Here is a 15,551-nt window from a genome sequence, read left to right as displayed (position 1 = left end):
ATTAAGATATTTTTGATGAAATTCAAAAGCTTTCTGACCCTGCATAGACAGCAATGCAACTACTATGTTCAAGGCCCAGAAAGGTAGTAAGGACATCATTAAAATAGTCCATGTGACATCAGTGGTTCAACCGTAATTTTCTAAAGCTACGAGAAAAACTTTCTTGGCAAAGAAACCAAAAATAATGACTTTATTCAGCAATATTCAGCAAACGCCAGCTTCTCCGTCAGCAGCATCACACGCATACAAGTTTTTAGTTTACTTAACTATAATAACCCTGGTTTTAGAAACACTAAAATGTAGACTTTGTAGATGACCTAAAGGGCCTCAGTTCTCCTCCAGTGACATCTCAAAGCACTGAAATTAGTAACAAAATAAATGTAGCGATCTGATTTTATATTACTCAAATTTAATCAAAACACAAAGGAATGCAACAAAACACTGTCCCCACACTCTGTGAATACATCTGCTGCTTAAAGCCAAAGACGGGATGCTTGAGTCATTCTGAGACAATATATAAGACAAAAAGGTTGCGATTCAATTGTCCAAATTACTTATTGTGAGTACTAATATGTGACCCTGGACCACAAAACCAGTCATGGTTTCGGGTCTTTTTTTTTTTTTTTTAATTGAGATTTATACATCATCAAAAGCTGAATAAATAATCTTTCCATCGATATATGGTTTGTTAGGATAGGACAATATTTTATAGAGATACAACTATTTGAAAATCTGGAATCTGAGGGTTCAAAAAATATTGAGAAAATCACCTTTAAAGTTGTCCAAATTAAGTTCTTAGCGATGCATATTACTAATCTTACTTGATATCCTAATGATTTTTGGCACAAAAGAAAAATCAATAATTTTGACCCATACAATGTATCGTTGGCTATTGCTGCAAATATACCCATGCTACTTATAACTGGTTTTGTGGTCTAGAGTCACATATTACAAATCCACATATCTGTCCATTTAACTATTGGAAGGGGTAACAAATTAGCTATTTGGCAAGACACACCAGCAGATAGCTGTTCCTAGCTGTCACAAAGACCTTCAGATCATTCTTCCCTGTAAAAACAATAGAGTGCTTCATTACATTCCATCTCATCTAATATCTCCCTCTCCCCTGCAGCTATGGGTAAAATTAAAGTGAGGTCTAACTGTCTATAGTATTAGCGGCTTAATCGTCCTGTCCTGCTCCCCGCAGGCTTGCCAATCATGCACATTTTAGTTTAATTGTAAACCATCTTGGCTCATAACCTGCAGTCAGCATCTCGCTGTGAAGCGTGAAGGGAAATGGAGGTGTGAGATATCTATTCAGTGAACTTTACGTAAACGCTGCTAGATGTTACTGGTCTAGCACCAGCATCTGGGTGTCAATTCCTCATCTTAATTGTCACAGGAAAAACTCAATGCTGGTTCACCTACTAATATATATGCAGTGCCACCTGCTGAATTAACTTCAGTACTGCTGACTGGATGAAACCTGCTCTATTTCTGCAGAGTACATACATGTATAGGCTGCAGTGCACACTGCGAATATAACATTTTTACGTTATGCGTGAAATATCTGGATGACCTCTTACATTTGCCAAAATGAGCAATATATCAACAGACCGCATTGTGAAAACACTGCATCCCACAATACACTGCACAGTTAGCCATGTTCCCCTACTATTTTCTGTTTATTGTTGTACTGTGTAAACCATGCTGTTTCAAATACTATTCTAACAACAAGGTTGAATGAACAAAGATGAATAATTAAACATAACACCTCTGTTTACATATGCATGTTTTCCCTAAGATGATAGAGACCCTGTGTTGCACAGGTCTTGTCGTAAACGAGATGGTCATACTCTGTAACTGGTCCAGAATGCCTCTATAGCCTCTCTTTATCTGATCAATGAGCCTCTCCAGACTCTCAGACTGTTAATTGATGAAGTAATCCAGTCATTAATCACTGTAGGGGGCTAATGAGAGACGTCTGAGTAAATAATGCTGCTGCCTTGTCGTTGTTGCCATCATCATCATCAACTTCCTGTGCGAGTGGACAGAAGAGAGTGCAGCAGGATGCCTGGGAGAAGGGAAAACCGACAACACATTAAAAAAGTAGCAAAACGATCAGTATGTTTAGTTTATCTAAATTCATAAAAGGAGTTCTGAAACTCAACAAAACCTGTTTTACTGTAAACCGTGTTTTAAATATTTGTTTAAATCAAAACAGTAAATTAAGTGAAACTTGAGTAAATTAAATCTAGGAGTGAATAAAGATATCTGACAGATATCTTACAGAGATCTTACAGTTTGCAGAGACATTAATTAAATAATAAACATTTAAAGATGATGTATTCATTTATTTTTAAATTTAAATTAATTATGTTTTTAACCTTAAAATGTAAAAAATATAAATTTATATTTTTTTAATTAAAAAAAAGCTTAATTTACGTTTATCCTGAGCTGTGGTTTATTTCTAACAAGTAAATTTTAAGGTTACCAGCAGTTCTTAACAGTATTTACTTACATACCTGTGGCTACAGACACATTGAGTGATTCTACTCCAGGGTGCAAGTTTCTGCGTGGAAAGATGGTGAGCAGGACGTCACACATCTGACGCAGCTCTGGAGACAGACCGTCACCCTCTCCACCTGATAACACACACACACCGGTGTAACACAAAGAGAACAAAACTACTATCGGTTCAAATACGTTTGAACACAAACTTGCTGTTACCCATTAACAGTAGTGTAGGTCTGGACATCTTGAAATCTGAACATGGCATAACAATGGATTCAGGTCTGCATTCCTCTAACCCAACCGTGCCGACTATTTGCCAACCTTCTTCCGCTTTTACCTATAATGTCAAAACAAATTTGGCTATTAAACAATGGAAATCCTGATGATTGTGTATGAGATGTGTTTCTCAAAAAGACTAGGCAGGCACAGTCTCAACCACAACAGCTTTCTTTAACTGCCCTCTACAGGCTACAGATAGGATTTTCCATTCACTATAATTATAAGATCTTATTTAATTATGAAAACCTACTGTACATTTCATAACTCAATCAAGTTGTAAAAACAACAAAGGAAGGATGCTCTATTTTGTCTTTTGACAACATTTCAGAGTTTTTTTTTTTTTATTTCATGTATGATGATTCCCAAATGACCACCTTCTTAAAATATATGCTATACATGTTAATGTATATATCTAAATTTAGTGATAGCATAAAAAAAAGTTCATTATATATACTTTTATTTAGACAATTTGTTTTTATTTGTTACCGTTAAAAATAATTTTATGGGACTTCTAACTTCTGTGGTCCAAAATGACCAAATTTTTTTTCTCAATAATTGAGCTTATATTTATTGCATTTTTGTTTTTCTTTGCACTCAAAAACAATAATTATTATGTATATACACCACCAGTCAAAAGTTTTAAAACAGTACAATTTTTAATGTTTTTTAAAGAATTTTCTTCTGCTCAGCAAGCCTGCATTTATTTGATCTAAAATGCAGCAAAAGCAGTTATGTTGTGAAATATTTTTTACTATTTAAAATAACTGCTTTCTATTTGACTGTTTTAAAATGTAATTTATTCCTGTGATGAAGCTTAATTTTAGCATCATTAGTCAAGTCTTCAGTGTCACATGATCCTTCAGAAATCATTCTAATATGCTGACCTACATCTAAACATGTAAATCCCACTGAAATTCCAAGTGAGGTGAAGTGGAAGAATCAACTTACAGACCTTAATCATATCTCTTAAGTTGCTGTAGCCAAACACCTCCATGACCTCCATCACACCAGCACTGGCTTTACTCACTGTGGGCGTCAGAGGACAGCTAAAAAAGACAGCAAATAACAAAGCAGATGTTAATGTTTAATACAAAATTATATGTGACCCTGGACCACAAAACCAGTCTTAAGTCGCTGGGGTTTATTTGTAGCAATAGCCAAAAATACATTGTATGGGTCAAAATTATTGATTTTTCTTTTATGGCAAAAATCATTAGGAAATTAAGTAAAGATCATGTTCCATGAAGATATTTTGTAAAATTCCTACTGTAAATGTATGAAAACTTAATTTTTGATTAGTAATATGCATTGTTAAGAAGATTATTTGCAGAACTTTAAAGGCAATTTTCTCAGTATTTTAATTTTTTTGCACCCTCAGATTCCTGATTTTTAAATAGTTGTATCTCGGCCAAATATTGTCCTATCACAAACCATACACCAATGGAAAGCTTATTTAATCAGCTTTCAGACGATGTTTAAATCTCAATTTTGAAAAAATGACCCTTATGACTGGTTTTGTGATCCAGGATCACATATGTAAAACACATTTTAATTATTAAACACAAATGCCTCTTTTAACTCTACCTGTTATGAATGCTGCTGGCAATTCGATCCACTCCCAGGAAATATGCAGACCGCAAAATGGCACCAAGATTCATCGGATCCTGCACTCCATCCAAAACCAGCCATAATGCCCTGCGATTCTTCACCTCATGAGAAGTTATTGTTTTTTCCTCTGTAATAAATCCAAGAGGACTTGCCTGCAGACACAAGCCCTGGTGCACCTTGCCACCACACATCTTGTCAAGTGTTTGCTTACTGACTCTCTGTATCTGCACACCCTGTTTAACAGCCTCCTGACAGACCATCAAAATCACATCTCTCTGCGGCCCCTCACTGTTCTTCACAAAGAGTCGACTCAGCTTTCTCCTACTTTGCGTGAGGGCCAGCAAACATGGGGCCACGCCGAACACAATCTCTAACTGTCCATCTTCATTTGGCTCAGATTCTTTTTGAATATTCTTCAAAATCTTTCTGCTTTCTGACTCACTGAAATCCTCAAACCTCAGTTTCTGAAGCTCCAATGACACTTTTCCCTTCTGTGTTTTTGTCGATTTGGGATTATCTTCTCTGGTAGCAGCATATTTATGCTGCTTAGACACAAATGTCTTTTTGAGTTTACTAGCGGTAAATCTCTCATCTGACTTTGAAACACTCTCCCTTGGACAGAAAAGTCTTTTTGTGCAACTATAGGTTGCACGTTGTGTAAAAGGTGTAAAATATAATTCCTTCAGCCCTACCAAACAACATCTATTCCTAATTCTGTTGGAGCCTAGGAAGACTTGGACACTTGTTTTCCACACCTGCATATTTGCATTTAATATCTTCTAAGATATGCCTTAATAAACATCTTAAGGTGGTTTTCTGGTTTCTGCTGTCCTAAACCAATTAGGTTTTATAGTTTTAGAGCCGTTTTGGGCACTTGTCAACTGCAAAGGCTTGACTGACAAGCTAAATCAGATAAACGCCATCTGGAAAACAAGACAAGAGCAGTAAAATTTATTTAAGAAGTTCATTTCAACAGTAGCCTATATGTTGCTTTTAACAGACTATTCGTTATTTAAAAAAAGGAATAAGTGAATAATCTGCTCGTTCGTTAGTGCTGCTGCTGCTAACCAAAAGGCTACGGTGCCCTTCAGGATTCAAGTAAATTACCAGCAACACTGCATGGTCATTTAATAAAGTAGATATTTCACTATTAGCCGAGTAAAATGCGATATATGATATCAACAGAACCAACCTCAAGTATATCTAATCCACTATATTCGTTATTTAACAACAAACACAAACATGTGGAACAGCTTTCAGTTCATTGGCAGTGCTCAATGTGGATGTAAAGCGTGGAGTGTGTTTACGCTCACTTCCGCTCCCAGATCAGTTGTAGTGTTTCCGCGTGTTGTGTCAGAGAGCAGCGCTGACTGATTTGAGAACAGTGTATTTATATCCGCACTGAGCATGCGCATAACTGACTTCCGGCTGCTTCCGTTAGTGTGTTACCATGCAACGAGACGCTCCGATGTGTAGCGTTAACTTCCTACCGGAGTATTACATTAAGAAGTAAATAAATTAATAAATGCTTAACACGTGGTGTGCGTTTTTAATAAGTTCACCGATGCAAATGATACACTAAAGCTTCTGAGACTTCTATCTTTTGAGGCCGAGTGTCAGATATGGCGGACGGTTGGTGCACTGACACCGGAGAATCGGTTTATCGGTCCCGGGATGCAGTTAAAAACTTACGAATACGGTAAGTGATGTCGCCTGAGTGTACCTGAAAGTATGCACACTAATAAGTGCACAAAATGAGACGTGGTAGACATGGTATACTTGGATTTACCTTGTAACACAATGTAAAATGAATTTCAGTTCCATCTTATATATTGAAGTACCATAGTATGTCTATCTCATACAACAGTGCATCATTATACTCCCATAATACTTTTTTAAAGATCTTTTACCATGATTCTGAATCCATGTACCACTGTATGTACTGTACATGGTACTATAAGTCAGTAAAAACAATACCGTTGTAATATATCCAGAAATGAAATCGTATTACATGGTACTGTAGCTTTTTTGTTTCTGTTTTAGGGTGCGCATACAGCGTGTGACCTCCACAGCAGCTCTGTCTCAACATCTCCATCAGCAAGTGCTTTCCCAGCAGGAGAGAGGAGTTATAGAGCTGGACACCTTCAGCTCTCAGACACGAGCAGCCTCCAGTATGTGACAGACGCAGATGTAAACTTGTAACAACAATTCCCTGGTATACAGTGAATAATAATTTTCTCTTTCTCTTTCTAATGCAGCCACTGATGAAGAGGAACTGTTTGTTGGTTGGCAAGAGAAGTTCTTCAGTCAGGTTGGTGACTCTATTTGTGCAACTAAATTAAAGTGACCAGATTTCTGGAATGAAAACTGAAACATTTCCTATTTGAGTGGTCAACATATAATTCAAATCTTGTATGGCATTATCTAGGAAATAAAAAAAATGGGTATAATACATCTTTGAATGTTTTGTTTTTAATTGCTGTGGGTTCCCTGTTATTAAAATGAATAAGTATTACACTTCTGTTTTTGATCTGGTTTTAGTGCAATTCACACTATGCAGATAGTTAATAGTAACCACTGTTTATAGTAATAGTTAATAGTAACCTATAGTAATAGTTAATAGTAACCTGTCCTTAATTAAGCTTATTATTTTGCACTTTAGTCACATTTTGAAAACCAAGTATGTATTTTTCCACAAATGTAACTGATGCAAGTGTTGTTGTTTTTATTTGTTTGTTCATATCTCTACGATAACCAGCTGACTGTGTTGGACAGGTTTTTGCAGTGTCTCTGTGGGCTGTTTTGAACATGCTGTAAAACAGAGACATTTCTGGGGACAGCTCCAGTCAGGGACATCTGGTCCAAATGGGGACATCTGGTCACCCTAAACATTCAGCAGGCTACTTGTTTTCATGGTGTATCTATTGAGTTCTGCTTTGTCATTCATATGCAGTATGAAGTGGACCTTTACCAAACGGAGTCAAACTGTCAAACACCACTGGAGCGTCAGTATCACACAGATATCATAGCAATGGAAAGATCCAAGAGAAAACAAAACCAGCGCATTTTCACCTACACAGACTTTGATCGCTTTTCCAAATGGGAAGAGGTTGGTTAACTACCGTTTTCTTTTTTTAAAAATCCAAAAATAATTTACTTGTACATTATTATAAATAATGGTACATTAAATTAATAAATTGTTGTCATGACAATAAAGGATATTTTCCCAACAAAATAGAAATTGCGAATTGTCATGAAAATGATGTCAACAATAAAGAATCTTAATGTTTCTAAAGTAGGCTTTAAGCAAAATATAAATTCATTTATTAATTCATTCACTGGTGTGAGATATGACCCACACATGGTTTTGACTGGTTTGGTGAGATTCACCAGTACATGTTTAGGTGAATATGTTAGTGTTAATAATATGTTTTTATAGCTTTCTGAAGTTGTACTGTATTGACAGCAAGCCCAGAGCCTGCTGATCCCAGCTCAGTCCACACCAACCTTTTTAGCAGAACGCATGGCCAATGTTAGACACAGGAGACAAGAGAGACGTCCTGCGTAAGTGTACTTATAAACCTATAGTATAGTTACCTGTAAGTTTGTTTTCCTTAAAGCATTTATCATATTTTTAAAGTTAAGGAGGTTTACCTGTAAATAAATTTGATTTTTAAATGTTTTTTTTTTATTAACTCTAGAGAGTCTAATGTTCCCAAATCCCGTTTAATCACATGGGAGCCTTCAGAGGAGTTCATAAAGAACAGCCACATAATCAACACACCAGTGCAGACCATGTACATCATGGGAGATCTTGGACCTTCGGGGAAGTATGTGTGATGATACTCTTCTTTAGCCACTTAAATATATCATACATTTAAAGTAGTGAACATACATTTAATAGTTCATACTTTTAAAGTGAAGTAACAAGCCATTGGTGTACATTTTGCCAGAGAAGGAGAGGAGACATCAACTGACTGAGCTGACTGTGTTTTACAGGTTGGGCCTAAAAGAGAATGAATATGTCTTATGCACCATAAAAGCAGATGGTAATGGAGTAATCACAATAAAACCAGACTTTAACAACAACAGAGGAGCCTACAGGCAAGACCTATCACTTCTGTTAGTTTCTCTTGAGAATAATGTTGGGATGAGTTCATTGTGATTAAACAAGGTGTATCTGACTGTCTTTCACACCAGGCTGGAAACACAGGGGGAGAAGAGGGAGGTGTGGAGGCTGTATCTGGAGAACGCCTCATCAGACATTCATGCAGAGGAGAAAGAGAGAGAGCAGCGCATGTACAAAGATGTATGTCCTTTTGTCCTTGCCTACGATTGGTGGTTTCACTGTCTCACTCACTGTCTGCTGCCTACATAAGCACTAACTGAAACGGAATCTCATATAAGGTTGACTTGAAACACTTATGATAACACTCGTTCACTCACACTACACAAATAGTACTCACTTGCTGTTATTTTACAAAATATATCACAAATACTTGATAATTTGTATTAGATTTCACAATTTTCTGTTGATACTTAGCAGCACTGAATATAATAATATAATGCAAAATGGAAAAATCTATGTTCATCGTCTGGGCGATGCGTTTTGGGATTGCTATACCCGCAAAGGATATACGTGATATTTTGGCCTTAGATTTTGGCCAAAACAAGTTGTTGTGTGAGGCAGAATATATGTTGCCTTGGCAACTAACCGAGATCAAATAAGCTGAAGTACTAAAATTGCTAAAATGGCACTAGTAGCCTTGTGGTCAGTGTACCGACTATAGCGCCATTGCATTTTGGATGTCCCAAGTTAGAGTCCTGACTTGTGGACCTATCCCAGTCCCGTCCCCCCCTTTCTCTCCCCCACTTTGCTTTCTGTCTTGACTTACTGTTCTATCAAAATAAAGGCAAAAAAATAGCTAAAACTAAAATTGAAATAAAAATAAATTAAAGCTAAAGAGATATATTAATAAAAAAAACTATGATAATAAAAATAAATTTAAAAAAATGTAAAGCTGAAAATATATAAATAAAACCTACTACTAAATATGAATAAATACTACAATAGAACATGATTTTTATAATACTAATAAATAAATGTTACAATACTGAAATAACACTCTGACATTCTTAGTGTTTTTTTTTTTTAAACTCTGTTTATCCAAACATTTTAAACTGCACGGATAACATCCCTGGAGCAATATGAAATTCTTTGGCTGGCCCAAGGCTCATTGGTGGATTGCTGATCCCTTTCTGGTGGAGTCATTATTCTCACACATTTCCTTTTTTCAGCTGTACACACGTCACAAAGATTACCTCAACAGCCTGGTTGGCCAAGACTTTGAAATGGTAAGAATTGCAATTCTTATCCAGATTTATGGTGTCATAGTATTGAAAACTATGGGTTAAAAACTGTTAAAATACACTCCAAATAAAAAAAGTTTACATTTTCATTGTGAATGTCACTTCCTTTAGCCACCTCCAGGGATCCTTCGCCTAATTGTAAATGGAGAGATTGGTGAGTAACAGTTATCCAGCATCATAAAGATTAGCTCAGATTTACTGTGGACAAAGCAGTATAATATCACTACATTAAATGCAGTACATAATGTAATAATTGCAGTACATTAACATGCTTAAATTGCACAGTGTTTGCAATATATATGTATATACACATATACAACAAAATTGGTCTCAGAAGTTACTGCTCACATCATATATGCCAATTTTCCTTTCAGTTTCTGCTCAGGGCTATGAGTATGACAATCTGTATGTCCATTTCTTCCTGGATTTACCAAATAGTAAGTCAACCTATTCTCAACCACATAGTAGGAAAAATATTTCAGCAGTTGTCACACTTAAAATGCAGGCATAGCATTGCATTTGATGACAAAATCAAACCAAGTGTTTTTTTTTTTTTACAGAAAGATTTTAAAGAAAGCACAAGTACACTTTTACAAGTGTTAGTTTGCTAAGTTTTAAATAGTAAAACAATAGTTACACTGTCCAAAATGAAGACAAAGGGACACATTTAGTTTTTTTTTGACACTAGTACAATGACATTCACACATTTTAAGCATGACTTAAGTGGCCAGGCATTAGTCATTACTGGCCACTGGCATTACTGTGCAGTTTCTGTCAGTAATTCATGATGTTGAAGTTGGTCCATGTTCTTTAGATTGGTCCAGTGTTCCCCTTCACTGTCTGTCTGGTGTGACTCAGACATGTCGTACACGCAGTGTGGGAAAGGTAAGACTTCATTTCAGTAAACTCCATCAGTTGGCTCTGTGTTCATGGAACTATGGTAAGCATGTTCTTTGTTTTGTAGGAGGATGTTGCCTTCTTCTCCTATCCATTCAGCTTTGAGACCTTCTTCCATAAGGAAGATGAGTCTGATGGTGAGATCTATGATTGCCTCAGAATATCTGTAAATAAAGAGTAGGAAAATACTTTATGAAGTACCAGTGAATTAACACGTGCTGTTCATCTGTGCAGGGTCATTACCCCAGTGGCCAGTGCTGTATTTCAAAGTTCTCTCGTTGGATTTCTGGCAGCGCTACAGAACTGAAGGCTATGGCTTTCTGATCATTCCCTCAACGCCAGGTAGGTCAGTCTTTTGTTCTGAAGTATCGCAAAGTTTAATGTAGTGATGTTCATGTCTGATGTTCTCCTGAATCTGTTCTTTTTATTGATAAATTGCATAACCAATTCGTAAAGCATTAATTTCTTTTGGTAAAAACAGGTAAAACTGTGGTGTGGATGATGTATTGGCACCATAAACACCTCACAGATTTTTGTTTAATTTATCTGGTAAAAATCATATATAACATATACTTCATGTTTAAATTATATATATTATCCATGAACATTTCAGCTATCAATTTAAATTAATATGTAAATTAATATGTAATTTCCTCAATACCAAGTGGAAAAAACAATACAGTTATTGTATGTTGTAATATAATATCATAACAATTTGTAACCAGCATGTATGAATTTTTTCAGAGAGTAAAATTGTGATACATTGTAACCATTGTCAAATTCTTTTAAATGTTTGGGACCAGTAAGATTTTAATTTTAAGAAGAAATCAAGAAGTACGTTCTGTTGAGTATATTTGTTCAGAAGTGACTTTATGCTTTTAGGCTATCACAGCATGACTTGCCACACATGGAGACCCCTCCAGTCCGGCACAGTGGCCGAACTGAGACGCTTCTTCATCGGTGGAGCTCCTGAACTTGAGGACATCAGTTATGTCAGAGTGCCTGGCACTTACAAGGTGACTCATTATACATTTCCTGCTGTGAAGATTTGTACTTGCATGTCCAGTAATTCAATTTAATGTTCTATTGCTTCTATTTTTAGGGAGAGCGGCTGAGTCGCTTGGGCTTTCGCACTCAAACCACTGGAAGTGTGACCTTTACTCTTAATTGTATCCAGCATGCCAGGTTGGCCAATACAATCAGTGTATTTTGTCATTGCAGCAGTACTGTTTTGCTTATTTGAGACTGTATTTTATTCAGGGCTTTTATTGATGCCAGCACCCTGAAGAAAAGAAGGCAGACTGTTCTGGATCAGCTGGGCGGTCACAGTCAGCAGGGCTCTGTCTATAATGTTCTAGGTAAGACAGGCCTAAGTAGCCTCAGGATCTTTATTGTTATTAATTAGTGGTACTTAAAGGAGAAGTCCACTTCCAAAACAAAGATTCATATATAATGTACTTACCCTCTTGTCATCCAAGATGTTCATGTCAGGATTTTTCAGGATTTTTCTACATATAATAGACTGATATGGTGCCCCGATTTTGAACTTCCAAAATGCAGTTTAAATGTGGCTTCAAACGATCCCAAAAGCAATTGTAAACGAGTCCAGCCGAGGAAGAGAAAAATAATTTCAAAATCATCCTACATCACTGCAGAAGTACTGACACAGTCTTTGCAAAGTGAACAGGGAAAGAAGGTCAAACACCCTTAACAAAAAAAAAGGTAAAACAGCGATATAGGATGATTTTGAAGTTGAGGGAGAACATGAGATAGGAGTTTTTCTTTTTTTTCGAAATACCCTAACTGTCTTGAACCAGAAAAAACAAAAATCCAGGCAGAGTAAGGCAAGACGAGCATTTGACATGCAAAAGTATATAAATTATAGATAAGACCCTTCTTTCTCGGCTGGGATCGTTTAAAGCCACATTTAAACTGCATTTTGGAAGTTCAAAATCACTACACCAAAGCAGTCCATTATATGGAGAAAAATGCTTATATGTTTTTCTCAAAAAAACATAATTTCTTAGATTTAAAAAAACCCCTAACCCTAGTTGCTATTGACCTTAATACAGACTAACAATATGTGATGCGATCTGGGAAAACCCGTCGGATGTCGCGCTAGGACGTTTTCAGGAAATTCGAAAAATAGGTTGAATGTCAATTTTTTTTTTGTCAAAATTAGGTTTTCTTTAAAATATTATTCTATAACATCTTGTCTATCATCTCTGAAAATATATTGGCAAAATTCACTTGTTTAGTGCAGAAAAATAGCGATTTATTGCAGCAAACAGAAATTACTGTGTCCTTCTCTTATGTTAAGAACGCACTGCTGGGGTGCTTTCCCTTAGCACCACAAAAACAGTTAACCTATCAAAATAAACCACGTAACATATTTAAAGGCGTATCAATGTATGGCAAAGTTTTTTATTTATCTATTTATTTATTTTTTTTATCGTGAGATGGCGGAGCGCAACAACACAGTCTGAAGTACTTAAACAATCTTGTTTGTTTTAGTCTGCTCAATCTTGGTGATGTCAGTGCCCTAAATGATGTTATAATGGACTATTTCTCATCCAGAGATGGATTGGATGAAGTTACTAAAGAGGAGGAGTCCGATGACAGTCTGTTTTATGCACAGTGCGCGAATAGTTGCTCTGCGCTCACTTTTCTAAATGTAAAGAGGGTAGGTTGCATTATTCATGCAAACTAAACACACAAGGTGTGATCAAAAGTTCGGAGACTATGCCCATGATAAACAACGGAAAACAGATGTTAGTCTGTTTATGTAATGATGCAGTATAGTGCTCCTGACTTGACAGACAGCTCTCGTTAAATCTGTGAACTGAAAGTGAAAGCTGTCTCACTTTAAACCCGTTTTTCTCAAAATTCTATTTCTGAAAATTATAGCTATCAGCCAACTTAAGATAGCTATAACTTTTGTTACGTTCAAGCTATGGACAAAATAAAAACAGTTTTGGAAAGGTTCATTTACGCATGGCTATTCAAAAATTAAAAAAGGTCAAATTTCACCATGTGTTGGGTTTTCCTAGATCGCATCACATATATTCTATTATTTAGGATATATGTACTTTCTGATTTGGTGTGTGTTTATGATTTCAGAAGCATTTCAGAGGGCACGTAAGCGCATGCAGGAGGCAAGAGAGACTTTACCCAGAGATCTCATCAACACCTCTGCACAGTTAAACTCTGAGTCTTCTGCATAGTAACACTAAACATGAAACATGCATAGAAATGCTGTTCACAGTATTTGTTTATATGTGTAAACTACATATTGTATAGTTTTGAAATCTGCTGAATTTCTTTCAGTTGTGTTTTATGTAATACTTGTATTACAAATGTAAATTCTATTTCTTTTACTTTTTACAAATGTACTTAATAAAAACACGGTTATTGTAAAAATGAAACCGGATTGCATGTTTACCATGTCAATTATGACGAAATTCTTAAGTAAAAGAACCTTTTAGATTATGAGCCAGATTTACAGAACAGGGCAAATTCCAAAATTCCATCTAAATTCACAATCCCATAAAAGCACTGATGGGAGTGTAAAATTCTGTGGGTGGTGTACTGACGATGTGCAAAAGGGCATTAAATAGTGGTGCAAATACTAGTAAATCTCATTGCATGAATTATGTAAATACTCTCCTCCCACAAATTTTCCATCTAAAAGAGAAAACTCTGTCCATGCCTTTCCATTGCTAATTTTTCACTGTGTGTTTTTAGTAAATCCTGACAGCAGTTATTTAGTGCCAAAAGAGCATTGCACTGATGCAAGCATTTGGTAAATCTGACCCTAATTGTGCATAATAGATGTGCCATTATTTCACACAAGAAGGTTTATGTTTCAGTTATTTCACACTTGATTTACTTTTTAAAATGTAGAACAGAAACATATTAGTGGTACTACAATTGTGGTTAGTCTGGTCTGGTGAACTTGAGACTGAACTGATTTTATGCTGTACATCTATTAATCAAATGACTTTGCAAGAGTTTGTCATTGCACAAAAGTCTAATGCAGCCATTGGGGTACATGCCACCTACATAAATAAACAGCAGAGGGCACCATCTGTTCTAAAAATATAAGCCACGCATGTCATAAAGCATGGTAGGGCAGGCATATGATTCATGGGAATTATGTTACAGTTACTTAGTTCTGTACAGATTTATTTTCTACAGTTCATGCTGAAAGCATTGCCTATCAAAAGACATGCATGATTATATGGCCTTCATTTGATTTGGATGGATACAGTGAGAACATAATGTCAGCTATCAGCACTCCTGTGTTCACAGCCCTTGAGGCAGGCAGTCGGATTAAAACAGAGCTCACTGTCCCTCAGACCACCTGTCCATGTGTAAAGTGAAGCGAAATGCGCAGACTCTCCGAGTAGCATGCTGCTGTGTGAAGTGTTCTCCATTTTCATTCTTAAAAATAAAGGTTCTTAAATGGTCCTTTGTCAGGGTTTACAGTTCCATGAAGAATCCACAGAACTTTCCCACTGCGTAAAACTTCTTTGAGAAGTGTTCTTTAGGCTTTAACAAGTTTTTCACAAACTTCTGTGGGTTCTTCTGTGGGATTGCTGCAAAAAGCCTTTTTGTTCATCCTGGCACTTTTATTTTTAAGAGTGCAGTACATAGTCTAAAGGAGGTGTCAATATCAGAACTGACTGATTCAGACCTGGCGCCTATAGCACCTCAAGTCTTTGGAGACACAAGGTCAGAGACTCTACCTCAGCTGAAAATGCATATCAGAGTAAAAACCAAGCCCTGAGGTCCAAAGAAGTGCCTGTAGAGCTCAGAGACAGGATTGCGTCAAGGCACAGATCAGGGGAAGAGTTCAAAAAAATTCTGCTCCACTGAAGGTT

At 36.4% G+C, this 15,551-nt stretch overlaps 2 protein-coding genes across 3 annotated transcripts; one reads left to right on the top strand and one right to left on the bottom strand.

Moving 5' to 3' along the window:
• Nucleotides 1-175: 175 nt before the first annotated feature.
• mrm1 (mitochondrial rRNA methyltransferase 1 homolog (S. cerevisiae)) lies at nucleotides 176-5,718 on the bottom strand. Its single transcript, XM_051108757.1, has 6 exons — nucleotides 5,594-5,718; nucleotides 4,378-5,324; nucleotides 3,746-3,839; nucleotides 2,731-2,851; nucleotides 2,526-2,645; nucleotides 176-2,074 (listed from the first exon to the last, which is right to left on the bottom strand). The coding sequence occupies exons 2-6, from the start codon at nucleotides 5,160-5,162 to the stop codon at nucleotides 2,031-2,033; spliced, it is 1,164 nt and encodes a 387-aa protein (XP_050964714.1). The 5' UTR covers nucleotides 5,163-5,324; nucleotides 5,594-5,718; the 3' UTR covers nucleotides 176-2,030.
• Nucleotides 5,719-5,837: 119 nt separating this feature from the next.
• On the top strand, nucleotides 5,838-14,093 carry mks1 (MKS transition zone complex subunit 1). 2 transcript variants are annotated; one of them, XM_051108863.1, is made up of 18 exons: nucleotides 5,838-6,100; nucleotides 6,445-6,572; nucleotides 6,660-6,712; nucleotides 7,355-7,510; nucleotides 7,868-7,965; nucleotides 8,103-8,231; nucleotides 8,401-8,505; nucleotides 8,602-8,710; nucleotides 9,700-9,756; nucleotides 9,883-9,925; nucleotides 10,146-10,208; nucleotides 10,586-10,656; nucleotides 10,736-10,805; nucleotides 10,903-11,010; nucleotides 11,551-11,684; nucleotides 11,771-11,853; nucleotides 11,929-12,026; nucleotides 13,789-14,093. In XM_051108863.1, the coding sequence occupies exons 1-18, from the start codon at nucleotides 6,024-6,026 to the stop codon at nucleotides 13,890-13,892; spliced, it is 1,686 nt and encodes a 561-aa protein (XP_050964820.1). In that variant the 5' UTR covers nucleotides 5,838-6,023; the 3' UTR covers nucleotides 13,893-14,093. The 2 variants fall into 2 exon arrangements, 1 of the variants encoding a protein (XP_050964820.1); XR_007827702.1 differs by lacking the exon at nucleotides 13,789-14,093 and having other exon boundaries at nucleotides 10,903-11,014; nucleotides 11,929-11,994.
• Nucleotides 14,094-15,551: the final 1,458 nt, after the last annotated feature.

This window comes from Labeo rohita, chromosome 5 (genome assembly GCF_022985175.1).
Source record: "Labeo rohita strain BAU-BD-2019 chromosome 5, IGBB_LRoh.1.0, whole genome shotgun sequence".
Classification (NCBI taxonomy): domain Eukaryota; kingdom Metazoa; phylum Chordata; class Actinopteri; order Cypriniformes; family Cyprinidae; genus Labeo; species Labeo rohita.
Note: the sequence above shows the minus strand (reverse complement) of the source record. Positions and strands in the feature narration are given on the sequence as shown.